Source organism: Thalassophryne amazonica, chromosome 15 (genome assembly GCF_902500255.1).
Source record: "Thalassophryne amazonica chromosome 15, fThaAma1.1, whole genome shotgun sequence".
NCBI classification, from domain to species: Eukaryota; Metazoa; Chordata; class Actinopteri; order Batrachoidiformes; family Batrachoididae; genus Thalassophryne; species Thalassophryne amazonica.
The window spans coordinates 1,269,254-1,296,423 of record NC_047117.1 but is presented as its reverse complement, the minus strand read 5'-3'; the positions used below and the strand labels follow the sequence as shown (position 1 = coordinate 1,296,423).

At 44.2% G+C, this 27,170-nt stretch overlaps 1 protein-coding gene across 3 annotated transcripts in view; it reads left to right on the top strand.

Moving 5' to 3' along the window:
• LOC117525989 (serum response factor-like) overlaps positions 1 to 27,170 on the top strand; it is a 74,839-nt gene that overhangs the window by 17,023 nt on the left and 30,646 nt on the right. Inside the window, exons 4-6 of one of the 3 annotated variants that reach the window (XM_034187975.1) lie at positions 3,906 to 4,070; positions 4,287 to 4,391; positions 9,114 to 9,281. In XM_034187975.1, the coding sequence (XP_034043866.1) occupies positions 3,906 to 4,070; positions 4,287 to 4,391; positions 9,114 to 9,281 (438 nt within the window). Of the gene's footprint in view, positions 1 to 3,905; positions 4,071 to 4,283; positions 4,392 to 9,113; positions 9,282 to 27,170 lie in introns of all 3 variants that reach the window. The other 2 variants (XM_034187974.1, XM_034187976.1) reach the window with 2 other exon arrangements.

Sequence of the window (27,170 nt, the reverse complement as noted above, 5' to 3'; positions counted from 1 at the left end):
GTGCAAAAAGCAAGGAAGACCTACAAGAGTTTCCATGATCTTGTATTCTTACAATTTGTAAGTTATCTAAAGTACATTTTTGTACAGATGTTTCCAAGGAGTCCTACTTATCTTTGTTGGTAGGTGGGGCCCCAGAGGCAGCTGACAGGTACCGGCAGGCCAAGCATGCCGCAGCCCGTACGGTCGCAGAGACAAAAACTCGGGTCTGGGAGGAGTTCGGGGAGGCTATGGAGGAGGACTATCAGTCGGCCTCGAAGAGATTCTGGCAAACCGTCCAACGCCTCAGAAGGCGGAAGCAGCTCTCCACCGACACTGTTTATGGTGCAGGTGGGGAGCTGTTGACCCTGACTAGGGATGTTGTCGGGTGGTACAAGGAGTACTTCGAGGATCTCCTCAATCCCATCGTCACATCTTCCGAAGAGGAGGCAGAGACTGGGGACCCAGAGGCGGACTCATCCATTACCCAGGCAGAAGTCACCGAGGTGGTTAGAAAGCTCCTCGGTGGCAAGGCTCCTGGGGTGGATGAAATCCATCCTGAGTACCTTAAGTCTCTGGATGTTGTGGGACTGTCTTGGCTGACACGCCTCTGCAACATTGTGTGGGGATCGGGGACAGTGCCTCTGGATTGGCAGATCGGGGTGGTGGTCCCTCTGTTTAAGAAGGGGGACCGGAGGGTGTGTTCCAACTATAGGGGGATCACACTCCTCAGCCTCCCCGGTAAGGTCTATTCCAGAGTACTGGAGAGGAGAATTCGACCGATGGTCAAACCTCGGATTCAGGAGGAGCAGTGTGGTTTTCGTCCTGGTCGCAGCACACTGGACCAGCTCTACATGCTCCATCGGATGCTCAAGGGTTCATGGGAGTTCGCCCAACCAGTCCACATGTGTTTTGTGGAGCTGGAGAAGGCGGTCGACCGTGTCCCTCGGGGCACCCTGTGGGGAGTGCTCCGGGAGTACGGGGTCCGGGGTCCTTTGCTAAGGGCTATGCGGTCCCTGTACGACCGCAGCAGGAGCTTGGTTCGCATTGCCGGGAGTAAGTCAAACCTGTTTCCAGTGCACGTTGGCCTCCGCCAGGGCTGCCCTTTGTCACCGGTTCTGTTCATTATTTTTATAGACAGAATTTCTAGGCGCAGCCAGGGTGTAGAGGGGGTCTGGTTTGGGAACCACAGAATCTCGTCTCTGCTGTTTGCGGACGATGTGGTTCTGTTGGCTTCGTCAAATCAGGACCTTCAGCGTGCACTGGGGCGGTTTGCAGCCGAGTGTGAGGCGTCAAGTGGAGGAGTTTAACTATCCTCAAGTGGAGGAGTTTAACTATCTCGGGTCTTGTTCACGAGTGAGGGACGGATGGAGCGTGAGATCGATAGATGGATCGGTGCAGCGTCTGCAGTGATGCGGTCGCTGTATCGGACCGTCGTGGTGAAGAGAGAGCTGAGTAGGGGGGCAAAGCTCTCGATTTACCGATTGATCTACGTTCCAATCCTCACCTATGGTCATGAGATTTGGCTCATGACCTAAAGAACGAGATCGCGGGTACAAGCGGCCGAGATGAGTTTCCTCCGCAGGGTGGCTGGGCGCTCTCTTAGAGATAGGGTGAGGAGCTCGGTCACTCGGGAGGAGCTCGGAGTCGAGCCGCTGCTCCTCCACGTCGAAAGGAGTCAGTTGAGGTGGCTCGGGCATCTTTTCCGGATGCCCCCTGGACGCCTCGCTGGAGAGGTGTTCCGGGCACGTCCCATTGGGAGGAGGCCCCGGGGAAGACCCAGGACACGCTGGAAGGATTACATCTCTCGGCTGGCTTGGGAATGCCTTGGGGTTCCCCCGGAGGAGCTGGGGGAGGTGTGTGTGGATCGGGACGTCTGGGCGGCTTTGCTTGAGCTGCTGCCCCCGCGACCCGACTCCGGATAAAGCGGAAGAAAATGGATGGATGGATGGATGTTTCCAAAAGGTGATATAATACAAAGTTGTCCTTCACAGAGATTTTGTCATGGCTGCTGATTACGTGTGTGCAAATATTTTTATTTATTTTTTATGAATTAGTCAAGTATGATCAGCACTGTATTGAGTCTTAAATATAATTAGGAAAATTAAATTTTGTCCATTAACATTTAGTTTCACTGTATGTGGCACTTCCACAAAGAGATCACCCCAAATATACAAACCCACAAAATGTTTTCTACTGTGTAACTTGTTGAATGATTCTATGTTCAGCAGCAACGTTTTAAATTGTCATGGAAGAGAAACATGTTTGTCACTACAGACTTTGAATGGCTGCTGCTGAACAAATACATTCAGGTTATTAAATTTATCCTATTAAGTTTGGCCCCACAAATCTTAGAAACATGGTGTCTAACCATATCCTTACTCTGGATGGCATTACCCTGACCTCTAGTAATACTGTGAGAAATCTTTGAGTCATTTTTGATCAGGATATGTCCTTCAATTCGCATATTAAGCAAATATGTAGCAATGCTTTTTTGCATTTGCCCAATATCTCTAAAATTAGAAAGGTCTTGTCTCAGCGTGATGCTGAAAACCTAATTCATGCATTTATTTCTTCTAGGCTGGACTATTGTAATTCATTATTATCAGGTTGTCCTAAAAGTTCCCTGAAAAGCCTTCAGTTAATTCAAAATGCTGCAGCTAGAGTACTGACGGGGACTAGAAGGAGAGAGCATATTTCACCCATATTTGCCTCTCTTCATTGGCTTCCTGTTAATTCTAGAATAGAATTTAAAATTCTTCTTCTTACTTATAAGGTTTTGAATAATCAGGTCCCATCTTATCTTGGGGACCTCATAGTACCATATCACCCCAATAGAGCGCTTCGCTCTCAGACTGCAGGCTTACTTGTAGTTCCTAGGGTTTTTAAGAGTAGGATGGGAGGCAGAGCCTTCAGCTTTCAGGCTCCTCTCCTCTGGAACCAGCTCCCAATTCAGATCAGGGAGACAGACACCCTCTCTACTTTTAAGATTAGGCTTAAAACTTTCCTTTTTGCTAAAGCTTATAGTTAGGGCTGGATCAGGTGACCCTGAACCATCCCTTAGTTATGCTGCTTTAGACTTAGACTGCTGGGGGGTTCCCATGATGCACTGAGTGTTTCTTTCTCTTTTTGCTCTGTATGCACCACTCTGCATTTAATCATTAATGATTGATCTCTGCTCCCCTCCACAGCATGTCTTTTTCCTGGTTCTCTCCCTCAGCCCCAACCAGTCCCAGCAGAAGACTGCCCCTCCCTGAGCCTGGTTCTGCTGGAGGTTTCTTCCTGTTTAAAGGGAGTTTTTCCTTCCCACTGTCGCCAAGTGCTTGCTCACAGGGGGTCGTTTTGACCGTTGGGGTTTTTCTGTAATTATTATAGGGCTTTTGCCTTACAATATAAAGCGCCTTGGGGCAACTGTTTGTTGTGATTTGGCGCTATATAAATAAAGTTGATTTGATTTGATTTGATCCTCTCTGCAGTCTTCCCAGAGGCCTTTTTTCATATGGTTTAAGTATTTGCATGCACCATGCAGTCATCTTCAGACCTGCATCCAGTCTGTGATGTCTTCTGCAGAGGAGTGCAAGGAGAAAGCAGTGGGTGAAGTTAGAAAGTTTTGTTGGATGCTCGACTGAGATTGTATGTCGCACAGTGGCTACAAAATAATCTGTTTTGGATTTCTTTGTTTGTGACCTTCCATCCACACTTGCCTCTCTCTGTGTGATGGAACCAGAGTGTTTCCGCAGATAGCTGCCACAAACCCACCACGAAGGTGTCATGGTTCTGTTGTATAGCCAGAGGCTTGTGTGATGTTTCTCATGTGTAAATTGTATCCACATCTGCTCTCTGGAGTAGCGTTAGCTTCATGTTGCTGCACGGCTTGTTACGTTCTTGTTTAATTTGTCAGTGGGTTAACATGTGCTCCCATTTTGCAGGTGCTTCACTGCCCCCTGGCACTCATACCATACCCCTCAGCCAGCTGCAAGGAGGACCACTGGCCATCCAGGGCACCATGGGCCCTGGTTCCTCTGCCACGGTGCATGCCTCTCCCACTCAGCCCACAACACTGCTCCGCCTACCCGCTACCATCTCCTTGTCAGGTCAGTGTGACTCCACAGCTTTTCTACAGTCAGTGTTAGTGCTAATGACAGTTGGAACAAAAGATCAGATGGAGCAACAGTCTATTTTTCAGCATGATCAGGTTTATGAAGCAGTTTCAGTCCATCCTTCCTGATCATGTCAAAAACGACAGGATAAGAACAAGAGACAACCACTGACTGAAGGTTTGACAGCTAATATGTGTATGTGTGCAGCAGGAGGAGTTTCACAGCAGCTTCAGACCATCCAGGTTCAGCCCAGCACTCAGCAGATATCGACCAATCAGAGCAGCTCTGACATTCATAATACAACCTCTTCCACAGGTGAGGCAGTGTGGTCACATGGCGGTTAGCAACAAGATTGGTTTGGTCACGTATATGAGACGTAAAGAGATTTTTAATCTCAATGAGTTTTTAAAATCCTGGTTAAATAAAGGTTTGAATTACTGATTTGTTTTATAAGACACACTTAGAATTTGATAAATGTAGAATGAAAACAATGAAACAGAATTAAAGTCAGTTAATGCAGACACTGAAACTTATTACAGACAATAAATACAAGATAGTCATGAAATTTTAGTGAAATCCAGACGTGCCATAAATTGTTCCAGTATATGAGTCAAATACCACTGTGTTTTAAACCAAGACAAACTGTCCAAAGTGTTCTCAGAATGCACCAAATTGCACCATTTTTTTTTTTTTCAAAATTTCGCAGGGAGGCATGCCCCAAGACCCTCTAGGGGACCTCATGCCTTAGGCGCTAGGCCATCCACTCACAGAAAATGTTCTGTCAAAAACTTTTCAGTTGCTTGCACCCAGTGGTGGGCACAGTTCCAATAATCCGATAACCGATAATTATCGAAGGTAATGTTTTCATTATTGGATTATCTTTTTAGATAACTTTAAAAACCATTATCGGACTAATTATCCTGCGATAAATTTTTGTCCGATAATTTTTAGACCGATAACGTGGTAAATAAAGCTGAACAGCTACAAATATTTATAAAACTTAAAATCAGTTGAGCACCTACCTGTTAAATGTTTCGTAGCTGATGTGTAGTTCTACCCTCTGTAAAACAGAGAAGAGCTGCTTTAAGAAGAAACCGCTCTATCCTCTGCAGGCAAAGGAGAACTGGTCCCCCCCCCCAAAAAAACTAATTTGTTTTAACCCCATACTGATACGCGGGCAATATCACCCAAGTCATCCAGAAGCATACATTTTTAATTTATGGTTAAACCAAACTAAATTCGGACAAAAACCAAACTAATTTCGGACAAGTTATTTAAATTAATGTCATGTCTGAAGTTTTATAAAGTGAAAATATCAGATATATGTTTTAGGTTTAAAGTAATTTTTAAGGTTTTAGTGTGGCTATACGCTGTGCCCAGCAGTGCATTATGGGTAGGATAGGGTAATCTCATCAATCAATCACATGAGAAATGCATTTGAAACACTCTGATCAGGCTCTACGGACAACAGCATTAAACTCTACTGCCTAAAACTCTCGTGGATATATTCTCTGGGTTTATAGACGTTATTGTGTCTGCGTTTATGAAATTCCACGCATTACCTTTAATCTGCGTGGAATTTAATAAATGCAAACCGAATTTCAGACATATTATACAACCCCTGGCAAAAATTATGGAATCACCGGCCTCGGAGGATGTTCATTCAGTTGTTTAATTTTGTAGAAAAAAAGCAGATCACAGACATGACACAAAACTAAAGTCATTTCAAATGGCAACTTTCTGGCTTTAAGAAACACTATAAGAAATCAGGAAAAATAATTGTGGCAGTCAGTAACGGTTACTTTTTTAGACCAAGCAGAGGGAAAAAAATATGGAATCACTCAATTCTGAGGAAAAAATTATGGAATCACCCTGTAATTTTTCATCCCCAAAACTAACACCTGCATCAAATCAGATCTGCTCATTAGTCTGCATCTAAAAAGGAGTGATCACACCTTGGAGAGCTGTTGCACCAAGTGGACTGACATGAATCATGGCTCCAACACGAGAGATGTCAATTGAAACAAAGGAGAGGATTATCAAACTCTTAAAAGAGGGTAAATTATCATGCAATGTTGCAAAAGATGTTGGTTGTTCACAGTCAGCTGTGTCTAAACTCTGGAACAAATACAAACATGGGAAGGTTGTTAAAGGCAAACATACTGGTAGACCAAGGAAGACATCAAAGCGTCAAGACAGAAAACTTAAAGCAGTATGTCTCAAAAATTGAAAATGCACAACAAAACAAAGGAGGAACGAATGGGAGGAAACTGGAGGAAACGAGTCAACGTCTGTGACCGAACTGTAAGAAACCGCCTAAAGGAAATGGGATTTACATACAGAAAAGCTAAACGAAAGCCATCATTAACGCCCAAACAGAAAAAAACAAGGTTACAATGGGCTAAGGAAAAGCAATCGTGGATTGTGGATGACTGGATGAAAGTCATATTCAGTGATGAATCTCAAATCTGCATTGGGCAAGGTGATGATGCTGGAACTTTTGTTTGGTGCCGTTCCAAAGAGATTTATAAAGATGACTGCCTGAAGAGAACATGTAAAGGTAAAGGCACTGGGGAGATGGCTGTCATTACATCATCAATAAATGCACAAGTTTACATTGATATTTTGGGCACTTTTCTTATCCCATCAATTGAAAGGATGTTTGGGGATGATGAAATCATTTTTCAAGATGATAATGCATCTTGCCATAGAGCAAAAACTGTGAAAACATTCCTTGCAAAAAGACACATAGGGTCAATGTCATGGCCTGCAAATAGTCCGGATCTTAATCCAATCGAAAATCTTTGGTGGAAGTTGAAGAAAATGGTCCATGACAAGGCTCCAACCTGCAAAGCTGATCTGGCAACAGCAATCAGAGAAAGTTGGAGCCAGATTGATGAAGAGTACTGTTTGTCACTCATTAAGTCCATGCCTCAGAGACTGCAAGCTGTTATAAAAGCCAGAGGTGGTGCAACAAAATACTAGTGATGTGTTGGAGCGTTCTTTTGTTTTTCATGATTCCATCATTTTTTCCTCAGAATTGAGTGAGTCCATATTTTTTTTCCCTCTGCTTGGTCTAAAAAAGTAACCGTTACTGGCTGCCACAATTTTTTTTTCCTGATTTCTTATAGTGTTTCTTAAAGCCAGAAAGTTGCCATTTGAAATGACTTTAGTTTTGTGTCATGTCTGTGATCTGCTTTTTTCTACAAAATTAAACAACTGACTGAACGTCCTCCGAGGCTGGTGATTCCATAATTTTTGCCAGGGGTTGTATATATTAGTCTGGAACAAAGAGGACAAACAGTGTTGTAAAGAACAATAATCAAAACGTTAAAGAGCAAACTTCACTTTCCGACATGATCAGGAAGCGATTGTAGCTCACAGCAGCTCCCATTGGAAATAACGGAGAGACAGACTGTGATTCTCGCATGTTTACATAAAACAAACGCAGTAACGACGTCTATAAACCCAGAGAATATATTCATGAGAGTTTTAGGCACAATATAAAAATAGTTTTATGTTGCAATGTTAATGGTGTTGTCTGTGTGCAGCGGTTAAAGTGCAGCATGATCAGAGTGTCTCAATGCAGTTCTCAATGTTACCGAGATCTCGCAGCGCGGCGACCTCTTCGAGATTTTGCGGGATTTGAAACGTCAATAGGGTGAATAGCCAACATGTGTCAAGACAATATTGAGTGCACGTTTTACAATATAATAAAACATGTGCACAATATAATGAAACGTGCGCACAACATCATAAAACGTGTGCACAATATAATAAAATGAGCGCACATACATCTCTACATGCAAAACATTTTGCGATGACACTTTCAGGGCTCTGTAAAAACGCGTGTCTTTACAAATAAAATAATGGAATATTTTACAAAAACACATTTATCTGTAAACACCAACACATGTCACATTAACGTGTTGGTTTACGTAATGAATGACTGAACCAATCAGTGTTTAGCAGAGGCACCTTTTACCCAGAATCCTTTGTGATCTGTCTGTGTTTTTTACAAAACTACAGAATTAGTGCATTATTCAACATTAAAAGATATATCTTAACTTTGTACAAATGACAGAATTGACATTAATGGAGTTATTCTATCAGTATTAATGTTATTTATAAATCAAAACCATAACTCAGCATTGCTTTATTTTCCAAGACCTCTGCCTGACCGGAGCTTGTGATTGGGCAGAGAGCTGAGCTTTGCGGCTGCTCTCAGCTTGCTTCTGTGCTGGAAGCCATGTAGTAAACAGGAGCTTCCAGCAGGGGGCAGGATGTTCAAAGACAGAAGTGTGTGCTCAGTGTTGGTCTGTTGTCGCTTTTGATGCTACCAGAAGCGATCGTGGTGTTAAAACTCAAATTCAGTTTGTTAGTAGTTGCAAATGTACCAGAGACAATACTGGAATGTATCAGTTATCTGTAACTTCCGATACATTTTTGGTTGGTTTATCGTTTTATCTTTATCAAAGATAACTTTTCAGTTATCTGATTATCTGTTATCGAAGTTAATTTTTTTGGTTATCTGTGCCCACCACTGCTTGCACCTATGTAAATGCTCTGACAGTCACGCTTTGCTTCCTGTTGGTTCTTTGTGTTGACGCAGAGCTTCCATTTTATGATGCGGGTAGGTTTGCAGGAGACCAAAGGACCAAGTCTTCAAAGTTGTGGTCCTTTCAGTTTCACTGATTGAGCTAAGATGATGTCTGGACATCTTTGGTACCAGTGTAGTGTCTGATGTTGTGAAGGACACACAGATGAGGTGGATGTGCCATGTGGAGATTTTCCTGAGCGTGGTCCAGCCCTCGGGTGCCTCCTTGTTGAGGACACCACCCAGCTATGGGAAGTAGATCATGTAAGGATGGGTTATAGCTCTGTCCTTGTGGTTCCCAATCAGAACCCATGGTAATTCCAGAAGCTAGGAAAATTGCATATAAGCAACATCATGGTCTGTGATGACTGGAGCAGGTAATAGCATTCTGAGAAGAACACTGGATACTGATTTCTGTCTTTCTCTCTTTTTATCTGCAGCCAGTCTTCCCACCTCCGTCGTCTCCTCCGCCTCAGTGTCCGGGCACATGATGTACCCTAGTGGTCACACAGTGATGTATGCCACACCAACATCATCGCTTGGTGATGGCAGCATTGCTGTGCTCAACACCTTCCCTCCAACAGGCCATGCCCCACCCCATGACTCAGGTAAAACCCTGATACAGAGGTCAAGACCTGTGTTTGTCAGTTGATGCATACCTGTGTGAGCTTCCTGGCATATTTTTTTCCAAGTTCTGACGATGTTTCTTGAATTATCTGAGGTACATGTCAGTTAAAGCTAGAAAGGCACTTGGACTTCCTGGAGTTGGACACCAGCATAAATGTTGAAGTTGTACTTTTCTCTTGAGTGGCATTCATCTTGCAGGGTCTTCAGACTTTGAGATCCAGAGGTTCCAGAGACAAACCTAAGGAGTCATGAGGTCAAAGATGTTTGGTGATGCTGATGTCTTAATGTATTCTGTGAGACCTGAACTTTAATCGTGACCAAAGACAATGTCTTTGGTGCCAGTTCTCTGTGGCAGATACTTGGTTCCTGCTGGAATGACTTTGTGTCCAATGAAGGATTACTTAGTGAGACTCAGATGAGAAGGATCACTAACACTGTGAGGGAACATCAGCTACCACATTTAGTCCATTTGGCTTATTTCTCCATGCATGACCTGGCACGCAGGAGCTTCAGTGTTGAAGAACATGCCCACATTTCACCTGAGTGCAGTAAATGGATGGTTACTTTGGACAGGTGGCAATAGACTGGTTGTCTACCTGAGTGGACCTCAGATGGTTCTTTGACATGGTGGGTATGGCTATGTGTGACACTAGTGCATGCTCCCAGAACTGGCCTCATTAGCTCATAAATCATTGAAGCTGGTTGGAAAAAGTAGCGTACACACTGGGAGTAACGTTTGTGCACGGATTCTCATCTCAGTCTGGTGTAGTGATTTTAAATATTTAATAATTTTTAATCTTTGAGATTAAAATTGAAATGGGCCTCACCAGCGGGGCACCGGATATGTAATGATTTTAAAGATTTAACAATGATGGTAATAATGGGCTGATGAGATCTGTCCAGAAATGCTGAAGGCTTTGGGTGTGGAGGGATTGCCTTGGATGAGACGTTTCTTCAACATTTCGTTGAAGTCTGGGACAGTGCCTAAGGAGTGATAAACTGGGGTGGTGGTCCCCATATTTAAAAAGGGACCAGAGAGTGTGTGCCAATTACAGGAGCATCACACTACTCAGCCTCCCTGGTAAAGTCTACTCCAGGCTGCTGGAAAGGAGGGTTCGGCTGATAGTCGAACCTCTGATTGAAGAGGAACAATGCGGGTCCCGTCCTGGTCGTGGAACAACCAACCAGCTCTTTACTCTTGCAAGGATCCTGGAGGGTGGCTGGGAGTATACCCACCCAGTCTGCATGTGTTGTGTGGACTTGGAGAAGGCATATGATCAGGTACCCCGGGAGATACTGTGGGAGGTGCTGTGGGAGTATGGAGTGAGGGGTCCCTTCTCAGGGCCATACAATCTCTGTACTCGCAAAGCAAGGGCTGTGTTCGGCAGTAAGTTGGACTCATTTCTGGTGGGGGTTGGCCTCCGCCAGGGCTGCGCCTTGTCACCAATTCTGTTTGTGATATTCGTGAACAGGATATCGAGGCGTAGTTGGGGGAGCAGGGTTTCCAGTTTGGTGGGCTCAGGGTCTCATCGCTGCTTTTTGCAGATGATGTGGTCGTGTTGGCTTCATCGGTCAGTGACCTCCAACACTCACTGGATCGGTTCACAGAGTGTGAAGCCATGGTTCTTAGCAGGAAACCAATGGATTGCCTACTCCAGATAGGGAATGAGGTCTTGCCCCAAGTGAAGGAGTTCAAGTACCTCGGGGTCTTGTTCACGAGTGAGGGGACGATGGAGCGTGAGATTGGCCGGAGAATCGGTGCAGAAGGAGCGGGGTTGCATTCGCCCTACAGTACTGTTGTGATGAAAAAGGGAGCTGAGCCAAAAGGCGAAGCTCTCGATCTACTGGTCAATCTTCGTTCCTGCTCTCACCTATGGTCATGAGGGTTGAGTCATGACTGAAAGAACTAGATTGTGGGTACAAGCGGCTGAAATGGGCTTCCTCAAGAGGGTGGCTGGTGTCTCCCTTAGAGATAGGGTGAGAGGTTCGGTCATCTGTGGGGAGCTCGGAGTAGAGCCGCTGCTCCTTCGCGTTGAAAGGAGCCAGCTGAACTGGTTTGGGGCATCTGGTAAGGATACCTCCTGGGCACCTCCCTAGGGAGGTGTTCCAGGCACATCCATCTGGGAGGACACCGCGGGGAAGACCCAGGACTAGGTGGAGAGATTGTATCTCCACACTGGCCTGGGAATGCCTCAGGATCCCCTAGTCAGAGGTGGTCAGTGTGGCACGGGAAAGGGAAGTCTGAGGTCCCCTGCTGGAGTTGTTGCCCCCGCGACCCGAACCCGGAAAAGCAGTTGAAAATGAGTGAGTGATAATGATTTGGCTATACATTGCGGCACCATGAAAATGTCATGATTTTAAATAAATGTAATGAATTTGAACATCCAAATTTATTCATCTTTAATATTGAACTGGCCTCCTTGTGGGGACCAGGATGAGTTGTGAATAATTTGTATTATCATTAATATTAGACCATATGTTATTAAATATGATATTAGCTCGAATTTATTGGGGCACCACCAGTTTTACACACAGGAACATTAATTTAAACATTAACTAGTCTCTTATCTGAAATCATCTAAAAAAAATGAGGTGGGCTTCATAGATAATTGGCAAAGCTTCTGGGGAAAACCTGGTCTTGTTAGGACAGACAGCATCCATCCCACTTTGGATGGAGCAGCTCTCATTTCTAGAAATCTGGCCAATTTTCTTAAATCCTCCAAACCGTGACTATCCAGGGTTGGGACCATTAAGCAGAGTTATAGTCTTACACACCTCTCTGCAGCTTCTCTCCCTCTGCCATCCCCTCATTACCCCATCCCCGTAGAGACAGTGCCTGCTCCCAGACCACCAATAACCAGCAAAAATCTATTTAAGCATAAAAATTCAAAAAGAAAAAATAATATAGCACCTTCAACTTCACCACAGACTAAAACAGTTAAATGTGGTCTATTAAACATTAGGTCTCTCTCTTCTAAGTCCCTGTTAGTAAATGATATAATAATTGATCAACATATTGATTTATTCTGCCTTACAGAAACCTGGTTACAGCAGGATGAATATGTTAGTTTAAATGAGTCAACACCCCCGAGTCACACTAACTGCCAGAATGCTCGTAGCACGGGCCGAGGCGGAGGATTAGCAGCAATCTTCCATTCCAGCTTATTAATTAATCAAAACCCAGACAGAGCTTTAATTCATTTGAAAGCTTGACTCTTAGTCTTGTCCATCCAAATTGGAAGTCCCAAAAACCAGTTTTATTTGTTATTATCTATCGTCCACCTGGTCGTTACTGTGAGTTTCTCTGTGAATTTTCGGACCTTTTGTCTGACTTAGTGCTTAGCTCAGATAAGATAATTATAGTGGGTGATTTTAACATCCACACAGATGCTGAGAATGACAGCCTCAACACTGCATTTAATCTATTATTAGACTCAATTGGCTTTGCTCAAAATGTAAATGAGTCCACCCACCACTTTAATCATATCTTAGATCTTGTTCTGACTTATGGTATGGAAATTGAAGACTTAACAGTATTCCCTGAAAACTCCCTTCTGTCTGATCATTTCTTAATAACATTTACATTTACTCTAATGGACTACCCAGCAGTGGGGAATAAGTTTCATTACACTAGAAGTCTTTCAGAAAGCACTGTAACTAGGTTTAAGGATATGATTCCTTCTTTATGTTCTCTAATGCCATATACCAACACAGTGCAGAGTAGCTACCTAAACTCTGTGAGTGAGATAGAGTATCTCATCAATAGTTTTACATCCTCATTGAAGACAACTTTGGATGCTGTAGCTCCTCTGAAAAAGTGAGCTTTAAATCAGAAGTGCCTGACTCCGTGGTATAACTCACAAACTCGCAGCTTAAAGCAGATAACCCGTAAGTTGGAGAGGAAATGGCGTCTCACTAATTTAGATCATCTTCACTTAGCCTGGAAAAAGTGTCTGTTGCTCTATAAAAAAGCCCTCCATAAAGCTAGGACATCTTACTACTCATCACTAATTGAAGAAAATAAGAACAACCCCAGGTTTCTTTTCAGCACTGTAGCCAGGCTGACAAAGAGTCAGAGCTCTATTGAGCCGAGTATTCCTTTAACTTTAACTAGTAATGACTTCATGACTTTCTTTGCTAATAAAATTTTAACTATTATAGAAAAAATTACTCTTAACCATCCCAAAGATGTATCGTTATCTTTGGCTGCTTTCAGTGATGCCGGTATTTGGTTAGACTCTTTCTCTCCGATTGTTCTGTCTGAGTTATTTTCATTAGTTACTTCATCCAAACCATCAACATGTCTATTAGACCCCATTCCTACCAGGCTGCTCAAGGAAGCCCTACCATTATTTAATGCTTTGATCTTAAATATGATCAATCTATCTTTATTAGTTGGCTATGTACCACAGGCTTTTAAGGTGGCAGTAATTAAACCATTACTTAAAAAGCCATCACTTGACCCAGCTATCTTAGCTAATTATAGGCCAATCTCCAACCTTCCTTTTCTCTCAAAAATTCTTGAAAGGGTAGTTGTAAAACAGCTAACTGATCATCTGCAGAGGAATGGTCTATTTGAAGAGTTTCAGTCAGGTTTTAGAATTCATCATAGTACAGAAACAGCATTAGTGAAGGTTACAAATGATCTTCTTATGGCCTCAGACAGTGGACTCATCTCTGTGCTTGTTCTGTTAGACCTCAGTGCTGCTTTTGATACTGTTGACCATAAAATTTTATTAGAGATTAGAGCATGCCATAGGTATTAAAGGCACTGCGCTGCGGTGGTTTGCATCATATTTATCTAATAGATTACAATTTGTTCATGTAAATGGGGAATCTTCTTCACAGACTAAGGTTAATTATGGAGTTCCACAAGGTTCTGTGCTAGGACCAATTTTATTCACTTTATACATGCTTCCCTTAGGCAGTATTATTAGACACATTGCTTAAATTTTCATTGTTGCGCAGATGATACCCAGCTTTATCTATCCATGAAGCCAGAGGACACACACCGATTAGCTAAACTGCAGGATTGTCTTACAGACATAAAGACATGGATGACCTCTAATTTCCTGCTTTTAAACTCAGATAAAACTGAAGTTATTGTACTTGGCCCCACAAATCTTAGAAACATGGTGTCTAACCAGATCCTTACTGTGGATGGCATTACCCTGACCTCTAGTAATACTGTGAGAAATCTTGGAGTCATTTTTGATCAGGATATGTCATTCAATGCGCATATTAAACAAATATGTAGGACTGCTTTTTTCATTTACACATTCTCTAAAATTCTCTAAAATTAGAAAGGTCTTGTCTCAGAGTGATGCTGAAAAACTAATTCATGCATTTATTTCCTCTAGGCTGGACTATTGTAATTCATTATTATCAGGTTGTCCTAAAAGTTCCCTGAAAAGCCTTCAGTTAATTCAAAATGCTGCAGCTAGAGTACTAACGGGGACTAGAAGGAGAGAGCATATCTCACCCATATTGGCCTCTCTTCATTGGCTTCCTGTTAATTCTAGAATAGAATTTAAAATTCTTCTTCTTACTTATAAGGTTTTGAATAATCAGGTCCCATGTTATCTTAGGGACCTCATAGTACCATATCACCCCAATAGAGCGCTTCGCTCTCAGACTGCAGGCTTACTTGTAGTTTCTAGGGTTTGTAAGAGTAGAATGGGAGGCAGAGCTTTCAGGCTCCTCTCCTGTGGAACCAGCTCCCAATTCAGATCAGGGAGACAGACACCCTCTCTACTTTTAAGATTAGGCTTAAAACTTTCCTTTTTGCTAAAGCTTATAGTTAGTTCTGGATCAGGTGACCCTGAACCATCCCTTAGTTATGCTACTATAGACTTAGACTGCTGGGGGGTTCCCATGATGCACTGAGTGTTTCTTTCTCTTTTTGCTCTGTATGCACCACTCTGCATTTAATCATTAGTGATTGATCTCTGCTCCCCTCCACAGCATGTCTTTTTCCTGGTTCTCTCCCTCAGCCCCAACCAGTCCTAGCAGAAGACTGCCCCTCCCTGAGCCTGGTTCTGCTGGAGGTTTCTTCCTGTTAAAAGGGAGTTTTTCCTTCCCACTGTCGCCAAGTGCTTGCTCACAGGGGGTCGTTTTGACCGTTGGGGTTTTTACGTAATTATTGTATGGCCTTGCCTTACAATATAAAGCGCCTTGGGGCAACTGTTTGTTGTGATTTGGCGCTATATAAATAAAATTGATTGATTTATCTAAGGATCGTGATTTCTCAGATACATTTGACCAAAACTCTGTTTCACTGAACACAATACAACCACTGATGTAATATTTACACTTTTATTTACAAATATACAAGGGATAAACAGATGGTAAAAATGGTAAATGGACTGCATTTATATAGTGCTTTTCCATCTGCATCAGATGATCAAAGTGCTTTACAATAATGCCTCACATTCACCTTGATGTCAGGGTGCTGCCATACAAGGTGCTCACTACACACCGGGAGCAACTAGGGCCTTAAGGACCTTGCCCAAGGGCCTCAGTGATTTGACGGTCAGGCTGGGATTTGAACCAAAGATCCTCTGGTCTCAAGCCCAACGCTTTAACCACTAGACCATCACCTCCACCATCCCATCCCGCAGGCATCGACATTTTGCTGAGAAGATTAATAATAATTCCTGGGTTTATTACAGAGACATTGTTAATCATGAGATGTTACAAGAAGGAGTAATGAAGAACAAAGTTAAGGATTTAAAGTGAATAAATCTGATTGGAATTCAGTTGAATTTGGGTTTGCCAGTTATTATTGTTATTAAGCAAATTACTAAAAGAATATATTTAAAGAAAACCACTTTGCCTCTCTTTTGACATAGATGGGTCACTTAGCTGGAGTCCGTCAGCGGTTCTGCTGACCGGCCCGGTCCGATTTCGTGATGGGACTTTGTGGCCTAAGCTTCTCTGGGTTTGGGGTTGAGCCGCTTGTTTTCCCGGTGATCCCAGGCCTTGGTTCGGCTCGTTTTGCTGGCAGGACAGGGTGATCATTCTGAGGGTCATCCGTTGGTTCCGGTTGACCCAAGGACGAAGGTTTAGGTGTTTGTTCTCAAAAGAGTGCTCGGTAGGCTTCAAAAACGTGTGGAATACCGAATTAAAGTCTTTGTAAAAAAAATTAAAGAATGTTCACTGCTGGAGAGCGAGAGTTGTAAGTTACAGGAATAAAAGAAAAACTCTTTTTTTTTTTTCTTTCTTTTTTTTTTTTGTCCAATTCGCTCTTAATCTGAAGAACACAGCTAGGAAGTTGTCTATAAAAGGTCAACAATTTTACAAGCTTCAAGGCCTGGCGCATTGCCATCAAAAATTACCAAGTAATGAAATCAAAAGAATGAGGAACAAAGAGCCACATGGTAGCTTTGAGGCTAGGCCGCATGGGGCTTGTTCAGCCACAAAGAAAAATGAAGAAAGGTTGGAACAAAAGAAGAGTTCGCAAGAGGGTTTCCAAGTGAGAAAACAGCTTTGTTCTGGACCTTTTAAAAAGAGCGCTATGTCACTAAGCTCTGCCCCTTTGATGTGTGGTTTCACTTGCCCACAGAGAAAGTCAGAAGAAAACACATCAGACACCCTTTTCTTAGGTTCTTTTTCGAACTGGAGATAAGATTATTTTACAATATGAAGTGGTTGTGTCCTTTCCACTTTTGACCTCCTGAGGGAGCTGTGGTTCTGCCCTAAATGTTGGACATTAATCCGTGGCCATTTGCAGGAAGTCACTTTGTTTTTATGGCTTTTATCTTACTAGATAACGATTTGTTTCACAGTGTAATCTTCACGTGCCTTAACTAAAGCACTCCCTCTGCTGAATCACCTCTAAATTATGTACACATTATTCACTTTGTGTGTTTTTAGGAATCCGTTAGCCTAGCGCCGCTACTAGCTCTTAGCCAGTTTAGCATGGCGGCTTCTCCTGTCTCTCCCGCACTTTTCTGCTCTGGGTGTGAAATGTTTAGTTATTCCTTGGCCTCCTTTAGCAGTAATGGTACTTGTAATAAGTGTAGCTTATTCGTAGCTTTGGAGGCCAGGCTGGGCGAATTGGAGATTCGGCTCCGCACCTTGGAAAATCCTACAGCTAGCCAAGCCCCTGTAGTTGGTGCGGACCAAGGTAGCTTAGCCGCCGTTAGCTGTCCCCCAGCAGATCCCGAGCAGCCGGGAAAGCAGGCCGGCTGGGTGACTGTGAGGAGGAAGCGTAGTCCTAAACAGAAGCCCCCTGTACACCACCAACCCGTTCACATCTCTAACCATTTTTCCCCACTCGGCGACACACCCGCCGAGGAACAAACTCTGGTTATTGGCGACTCTGTTTTGAGAAATGTGACGTTGGCGACACCAGCAACCATAGTCAGTTGTCTTCCGGGGGCCAGAGCAGGCGACATTGAAGGAAATTTGAAACTGCTGGCTAAAGCTAAGCGTAAATTCGGTAAGATTGTAATTCACGTCGGCAGTAAAGACACCTGGTTACGCCAATCGGAGGTCACTAAAATTAACATTGAATCGGTGTGTAACTTTGCAAAAACAATGTTGGACTCTGTAGTTTTCTCTGGGCCCCTCCCCAATCGGACCCAGAGTGACATGTTTAGCTGCATGTTCTCCTTGAATTGCTGGCTGTCTGAGTGTTGTCCAAAAAAAATGAGGTGGGCTTCATAGATAATTGGCAAAGCTTGTGGGGAAAACCTGGTCTTGTTAGGAGAGAAGGCATCCATCCTACTTTGGATGGAGCAGCTCTCATTTCTAGAAATCTGGCCAATTTTATTAAACCCTCCAAACCGTGAAGGAGAGACGGCATCCATCCCACTTTGGATGGAGCAGCTCTCATTTCTAGAAATCTGGCCAATTTTATTAAACCCTCCAAACCGTGACTATCCAGGTTTAGGGTAGGGTTAGGGTTAGGGTTAGGGTTGGGACCAGGAAGCAGAGTTGTAGTCTTACACACCTCTCTGCAGCTTCTCTCCCCCTGCCATCCCCTCATTACCCCATCCCCGTAGAGACAGTGCCTGCTCCCAGGCCACCAACAACCAGTAAAAATCTATTTAAGCATAAAAATTCAAAAAGAAAAAATAATATAGCATCTTCAACTGCACCACAGACTAAAACAGTAAATGTGGTCTATTAAACATTAGGTCTCTCTCTTCTAAGTCCCTGTTAGTAAATGATATAATAATTGATCAACATATTGATTTATTCTGCCTTACAGAAACCTGGTTACAGCAGGATGAATATGTTAGTTTAAATGAGTCAACACCCCCGAGTCACACTAACTGTCAGAATGCTCGTAGCACGGGCCGAGGGGAAGGATTAGCAGCAATCTTCCACTCCAGCTTATTAATTAATCAAAAACCCAGACAGAGCTTTAATTCATTTGAAAGCTTGACTCTTAGTCTTGTCCATCCAAATTGGAAGTCCCAAAAACCAGTTTTATTTGTTGTTATCTATCGTCCACCTGGTCATTACTGTGAGTTTCTCTGTGAATTTTCAGACCTTTTTTCTGACTTAGTGCTTAGCTCAGATAAGATAATTATAGTGGGCGATTTTAACATCCACATAGATGCTGAGAATGACAGCATCAACACTGCATTTAATCTATTATTAGACTCAATTGGCTTTGCTCAAAATGTAAATGAGTCCACCCATCACTTTAATCATACTTTAGATCTTGTTTTGACTTATGGTATGGAAATTGAAGACTTAACAGTATTCCCTGAAAACCCCCTTCTGTCTGATCATTTCTTAATAACATTTACATTTACTCTGATGGACTACCCAGCAGTGGGGAATAACTTCATTACAGTAGAAGTCTTTCGGAAAGCGCTGTAACTAGGTTTATGGATGTGATTCCTTCTTTGTTATGTTCTCCAATGCCATATACCAACACAGTGCAGAGTAGCTACCTAAACTCTGTGAGTGAGATAGATTATCTCGTCAATAGTTTTACATCCTCATTGAGCACAACTTTGGATGCTGTAGCTCCTCTGAAAAAGATAGCCTTAAATCAGAAGTGCCTGACTCCGTGGTATAACTCACAAACTCGCAGCTTAAAGCAGATAACCCGTAAGTTGGAGAGGAAATGGCGTCTCACTAATTGAGAAGATCTTCACTTATCCTGGAAAAAGAATCTGTTGCTCTATAAAAAAAGCCCTCTGTAAAGCTAGGACATCTTACTACTCATCACTAATTGAAGAAAATAAGAACAACCCCAGGTTTCTTTTCAGCACTGTAGCCAGGCTGACAAAGAGTCAGAGCTCTATTGAGCCGAGTATTCCTTTAACTTTAACTAGTAATGACTTCATGACTTTCTTTGCTAATAAAATTTTAACTATTAGAGAAAAAATTACTCATAACCATCCCAAAGACATATCGTTATCTTTGGCTGCTTTCAGTAATGCTGGTATTTGGTTAGACTCTTTCTCTCCGATTGTTCTGTCTGAGTTATTTTCATTAGTCACTTCCTCCAAACCATCAACATGTCTATTAGACCCCATTCCTACCAGGCTGCTCAAGGAAGCCCTACCATTAATTAATGCTTCGATCTTAAATATGATCAATCTGTCTTTATTAGTTGGCTGTGTACCACAGGCTTTTAAGGTGGCAGTAATTAAACCATTACTTAAAAAGCCATCACTTGACCCAGCTATCTTAGCTAATCTCCAACCTTCCTTTTCTCTCAAAAATTCTTGAAAGGGTAGTTGTAAAACAGCTAACTGATCATCTGCAGAGGAATGGTCTATTTGAAGAGTTTCAGTCAGGTTTTAGAATTCATCATAGTACAGAAACAGCATTAGTGAAGGTTACAAATTATCTTCTTATGGCCTCAGACAGTGGACTCATCTCTGTGCTTGTCCTGTTAGACCTCAGTGCTGCTTTTGATACTGTTGACCATAAAATTTTATTACAGAGATTAGAGCATGCCATAGGTATTAAAGGCACTGCGCTGCGGTGGTTTGAATCATATTTATCTAATAGATTACAATTTGTTCATGTAAATGGGGAGTCTTCTTCACAGACTAAAGTTAATTATGGAGTTCCACAAGGTTCTGTGCTAGGACCAATTTTATTCACTTTATACATGCTTCCCTTAGGCAGTATTATTAGAAAGCATTGCTTAAATTTTCATTGTTACACAGATGATACCCAGCTGTATCTGTCCATGAAGCCAGAGGGGACACACCAATTAGTTAAACTGCAGGAATGTCTTTCAGACATAAAGACATGGATGACCTCTAATTTCCTGCTTTTAAATTCAGATAAAACTGAAGTTATTGTACTTGGCCCCACAAATCTTAGAAACATGGTGTCTAACCAGATCCTTACTCTGGATGGCATTACCCTGACCTCTAGTAATGGGGGGTTCCCATGATGCACTGAGTGTTTCTTTCTCTTTTTGCTCTGTATGCACCACTCTGCATTTAATCATTAGTGATTGATCTCTGCTCTCTTCCACAGCATGTCTTTTTCCTGATTCTCTCCCCTCAGCCCCAACCAGTCCCAGCAGAAGACTGCCTCTCCCTGAGCCTGGTTCTGCTGGAGGTTTTTCCTGTTAAAAGGGAGTTTTTCCTTCCCACTGTCGCCAAGTGCTTGCTCATAGGGGGTCGTTTTGACCGTTGGGGTTTTTCTGTAATTATTGTATGGCTTTTACCTTGCAATATAAAGCGCCGTGGGGCAACTGTTGTTGTGATTTGGCGCTATATAAATAAAATTGATTTGACTTGACCATTGGTCGAATTCTCCTCTCTGGTACTCTGGAATAGACCTTACTGGGGAGGCTGAGGAGTGTGATCCCCCTATAGTTGGAACACACCCTCCGGTCCCCCTTCTTAAACAGAGGGATCACCACCCCGGTCTGCCAATCCAGAGGCACTGTCCCCGATTGCCACGCGATGTTGCAGAGGCATGTCAGCCAAGACAGTCCCACAACATCCAGAGACTTAAGGTACCCAGGACGGATTTCATCCACCCCAGGAGCCTTGCCACCGAGGAGCTTTCTAACCACCTCGGTGACTTCTGCCTGGGTAATGGATGAGTCCGCCTCTGAGTCCCCAGTCTCTGCTTCCTCTTCGGAAGACGTGACGATGGGATTGAGGAGATCCTTGGAGTATTCCTTCCACCGCCCGACAACATCCCCAGTCAGGGTCAACAGCTCCCCACCCGCACCATAAACAGTGCTGGTGGAGAGCTGCTTCTGCCCCCTGAGGCGTCGGGCGGTTTGCCAGAATCTCTTCGAGGCCGACCAATAGTCCTCCGTGGCCTCCCCGAACTCCTCCCAGACCCGAGTTTTTGCCTCTGTGACCTCACGGGCTGCGGCACACTTGGCCTGCCGGTACCTGTCAGCTGCCTCCGGGGTCCCACCTACCAACAAAGATAAGTAGTACTCCTTCTTCAGCTTGACGGCATCCCTTACTTCCACCACCGGGTTCGGGGATTGCCGCCGCGACAGGCACCAGAGACCTTGTGACCACAGCTACGAGCGGCCGCATCAACAATGGAGGTGGAGAACATGGTCCACTCGGACTCCATGTCTCCAACCTCCCACGGGATCTGGGAGAAGCTCTCCCGGAGGTGGGAGTTGAAGACCTCGCTGACAGAGGGTTCCGCCAGTTGTTCCCAGCAGACCCTCACAATACGTTTGGGCCTGCCAGGTCTGACGGCTTCCTCCCCTCCCAGCGGATCCAACTCACCACCAGGTGGTGATCGGTCGACAGCTCTGACCTTCTCTTCACCCGAGTGTCCAAGACACGTGGCCGAAGGTCAGATGACACGACTACAAAGTCGATCATCGACCTCCGGCTCAGGGTGTCCTGGTGCCACGTGCACTTATGGACACCCTTGTGCTCGAACATGGTGTTTGTGATGGACAATCTGTGACTAGCACAGAAGTCCAACAACTGAACACTCGGGTTCAGATCGGGGAGGCCGTGCTTCCCGATCACCCCCCTCCAGGTCTCACTGTTGCCGCCCACGTGGGCGTTGAAATCCCCCAGGAGAACAATGGAGTCCCCAGTCGGAGCGCTATCTAGTACCCCTCCCAGGGACTCCAAGAAGGTAGGGTACTCTGCACTGCCGCTCAGCCCATAGACCGAGACAACGGTGAGAGACCTGTCCCCGATCCGAAGGCGTAGGGACGCGACCCTCTCGTTCACTGGAGTGAACCCCAACACATGGCAACTGAGCTAGGGAGCAATAAGCAGTGCAACCCCAGCTCTCCGCCTCTCCCCGTGGGCAACGCCAGAAAAATGAAGCGTCCAGCCCCTCTCCAGGAGTTGGGTACCAGAGCCCAAGCTGTGCATGGAGGTGAGCCCGACTATCTCTAGTCGGTATCTCTCAACCTCCCGCACAAGCTCAGGCTCCTTCCCTCCCAGCGAGGTGACATTCCAAGTCCCACCAGCCAGGGGCTGTGAGCATGGACCGGGCCGCCGGGCCACCCGCCCTCGACCGCCACCCAATCCTCTCTGCACCCGGCCCCCATGGCCCCCTCTGCAGGTGGTGAACCCACAGGAGGGTGGGCCCACGTCGCTCTTTCGGGCTGAGCCCGGCCGGGCCCCATGGGCTAAGGCCCGACCACCAGGTGCTCGCTCGCGAGCCCCAACCCCAGGCCTGGCTCCAGGGTGGGGCCCCAGCTCCGCCATACCGGGCGACGTCTCGGCCCTTGATTTTTTACTGGTCATGGAGGTTCTGAACTTCCCTTAGTCTGACCCGTGACCTAGGACCTGTTTGCCTTGGGAGACCCTACAAGGGGCACAAAGCCCCCGACAACATAGCTCCTAGGATCATCCAGGTACGCAAACTCCCCCACCACGATAAGGTGGCAGCTAGAGGGGGAGATTAATGAACCCATAAAGTGTAAATATGTCAGATTATAGCCATGAGCTAATTTCCATCTGTAGTCCCTGATTGCTGCTGTGTTGAACACACACAGCACCACTGAAGCAAAAAAAAAAAAACCCATAAGCACAGAAAACAGTCACAGAAAAACAGTAAACAGACGACAGCCGAGACTTGAATGTGTCCAGTGTTCAGACAGACAGTCCGGAGGCCCCCCTTGGCGCCATCAACAGGCCTTATCTGTCCATCCTGGGGGGGATCCCAGTCCTGAATCAGTCCACCAGAGTCCCAGGTCCCACATTCAACATTACAGGACTGGGAGGGAAACACAAGAGAGGCGGGGTACGACAAGGAGCGAGGCATCAGGAGTGTTCTTCGGGAGGAGGATTTTATCCCAGCGGCATTTTAAGGGCAGCTGGTGTTTGGAAACCAAATAGATATCCAGATTAACAGACTCCTGAAAGATTCCACTGTCTGAAACTTCAGAGTGGCTCCCAAATACATCTGAATAGAGGAGATGTGGTCATTACTGACGATCAAAGCGGTTTTCCAGTGCAGCCATTCTTTCCGAGATGGATTCCAACGTGCGGTTAACACCCGCCGACTGAGCTGACACTGCCCTTCTAATCGAATCGATCATGTGGGGCAGCCTGGACGGGCCAATTAATGCCGCCTCCACCTTCTTAATTTTCCGGTAAACCAGTGCTATGGCTGCTCCACACATCAGAAACCCGGTCACCACAGCTCCAAATAAGTAAACATCTTCCACGTCCCCCACAGACAACGTGTACAGGCACATGACTTGCCACCTCCAGCTGTCCATCACATAACCCGCCACGTGTCCCGGCAGGACAGGTCGGGTCCTCCGCTCCCGAGTGTCTTGTAGAAAAAATAGTGTCAATTGCGTTCAGAGACCACTTAATCAGATCCATTTTTGCCGTTTCAAGAGTAGCAGGGCAGGCAGCCTCACAGACAAACACGCTACAGTAGCAGGAAAGTTGGGGAGGGAGGAGGAAAGAAAAATGCGACCGTCCCAACCGAGAGCAAGAAGGCAAAAAAAGGTTATCTTACATCTTGCGTGAAGGCTATCTTACACAAACTCAGTCAAAGAAAGGGCACACAGTAAAAAAAAGAAACTACATTTACAATTCAATTGGAATAAGTTAATTAAAATTACAAGTCTAATTTCATACACTTATATATTTTAAATACCACAGTGTCAGTTGAACCTGGTAAAACACACCTCAAATTATTGCAGAGAATAAACACACTGAAACACTGAATTTCTTTCCTGAATCAAGGAGAGCCAGCGGACATGACCCTCGTCACTGTCTGTCAGACAGCTCTGAAGGGCCCGCCCACTTACTTCCTGATTTTATTGAAGCAAGTTGCACACAGACATTACCAAAACAATATACAAAGCACAGCTGCGTCTCTCAGGCAATTCATATTTGTATCACTCTTCGCCTTCAAGCGCCTCACGGACAGTTCCCAGACAGACAGTAATTGTCACAGAAATGAAACATAACAGCGCCAATCTTGGGCTAGTGTACAGGCTGCGTTGTTCCTTGCTCAAGGCCGTTCTGCTAATTAAAATGTACATCTGTGCTCAGCAAAAACAAGGCTTGCGCTCTAACACTTTTCATGTAAGGAAAAGGTCATTTTACAGTGTGAACAGTTCAGTGATTAACTAGGAAAGTAATATTAAGTGAAATCACACATACGAGGTCTGAGAAAAGTATCGTACCTTTTTATTTTTTTTCAAAAACTATATGGATTAGATTCATATGTTTTTACGTCAGCCAAGCTTGAACCTTCATGCGCATGCGTGAGTTTTTCCATGCCTGTCGATTGCGTCATTCGCCTGTGAGCATGCCTTGTGGGAGGAGTGGTCCAGCCCCCTCGTCGGATTTTCATTGGCAGGAAATGGCGGAATGATTTGGGCTTTTTTTCCATCAGAATTTTTTCAGAAACTGTTAGCAACAAGCAGCTGGAAACCATTTGAAAAATTTATCTGGCTTTCTGGCAGCTTTAAGGACACCCCACAATGGCGCATGGCGCGCCGCGCTCCGAGCCGCCATCGAGAGGCAGAAAACACCACATCATTTCTAAACGGATGGTTGTGTGGAGCCGGGACCGTCGTGAGCAATTTCTCTGGTTATCACAAGAGCTGGACATCAGCCATTTTCCAGCAGATTTCACTTTTAACAAGAGATTTTGTCATGGAAAGCCGCGCGGAGGCTTCACGCATCACGACCGATTCGCTGATCGAGCGAGACAAAGGATCACCTCCGTTTCGGAGGGCCAGGGGACAAGTTGGGACATGCCCAGCTCTCCACAATTTCTCTTATACTAACTGGGCTGGTAAGCATTGAAAGCTGAGATAGGCATGTCCCAACTTGTCCCCTGGCACTCCGAAACGGAGGTGTTCCTTTGTCTCGCTCGATCAGCGAATCGGTCGTGACGCGCGAAGCCTCCGCTCGGCTTTCCATGACAAAATCTGTTGTTAAAAGTGAAATCTGCCGGAAAATGGCTGATGTCCAGCTCTTGTGATAACCAGAGAAATTGCACACGACAGTCCCGGCTCCACACAGCAATCTGTTTAGAAATGATGTGGTGGTTTCTGCCTCTCGATGGCGGCTCGGAGCGCGGCGCGCCGTGCGCCATTGTGGGGCATCCTTAAAGCTGTAGTAACAGTCCTTATTCTCTGTGAAGCCCGTAAAATTTTCACCAAAAGCCAGATAAATTTTTCGAATGGTTTCCAGCTGCTTGTCTCTAACAGTTTCTGAAAAAAATGTGATGGGGAAAAAAAGCCCAAATCATTCTACCATTTCCTGACAATGAAAAATCCGACGAGGGGGCTGGACCACTCCTCCCACAAGGCGTGCTCACAGGCGAATGACGCAACCGACAGGCGTGGAAAAACTCACGCATGTGCACGAAGGTTCAAGCTTGGCTGACGTAAAAACATATGAATCAAATCCATATAGTTTTTGAAAAAATAAAAAGGTACGATACTTTTCTCACAGACCTCGTATATATGAAACACAGAATCAGACATTAATCATTGATAAGTATCCTTAAAATTCTTTAACACATAGCTTTAAGAACAATAACTTATAAAGTGCTGTAGTGCTTTGCACATTCCCTACAGTTCTTCTTAGTTTCTACAATTGAGTTCATAATGCTCACATATTTGATTTGATCTGAGCCACTCCTTTAAGTGACTTTTGAAAGCTTTAAAGCTTGGAGCCTCTTTCACTGTAGTTGGCAAAGCGTTACATTGGACACTGCCTTTGTAGGACAGAACATTTTGTGCAAAAGCTGTTTTTCACACAGACACCTCACAGTCCCCTCTACTCACGGCCCTGGTGACTCTCATACCAGTTGTTCTATATTTAATACAGTTTGTAAGAGGTGGAGGAGCCAGCCCATGTAAAGTTTTATATATTAGACAAGCATTTTTAAATTTTATAAAATTTTCAGAACTAAATAATTTATACTTTGTTAAAATTTTACAGTAATGATACGAAAATGGTCTATCTAAAATTTTCAGTGCTCTTTTATGAAGCCTTTCAATCAGTTTTAGAATCGTCACAGCGGTTAGAGACCAGCTGGTTATGCAGTAACCTACATCAGAAAAAAAATCATACAGTGCAAGAACATCATAGCCGCTTGATCTGTCATTGAGCTCCTTATTTGGTTGAAGTTAAACACATTGTATTTGATTATTTTAGTTATCATTTTAGTATGATTTTCAAAGGAGAGTGCCGAGTCCAGCAACACTCCTAAATATTTGAATTCTTTAACTAACTGCAGTTCATCATCTCCAATGTACACATTGGAGCGCTCAATATTGGAAGCCTTTTTTGAAAAATACATACAGTTTTCTGTATGTTTAATTTCAGACATGATCCTTTAAGCCAATTTAAAATCATCATCATCATCTCTTTTATTTGAGCCGAGGATAAGAAATACAGAAAAACAATTTAACAATAAATTAAATTTACTATTAACTCAGGTCGTCATTT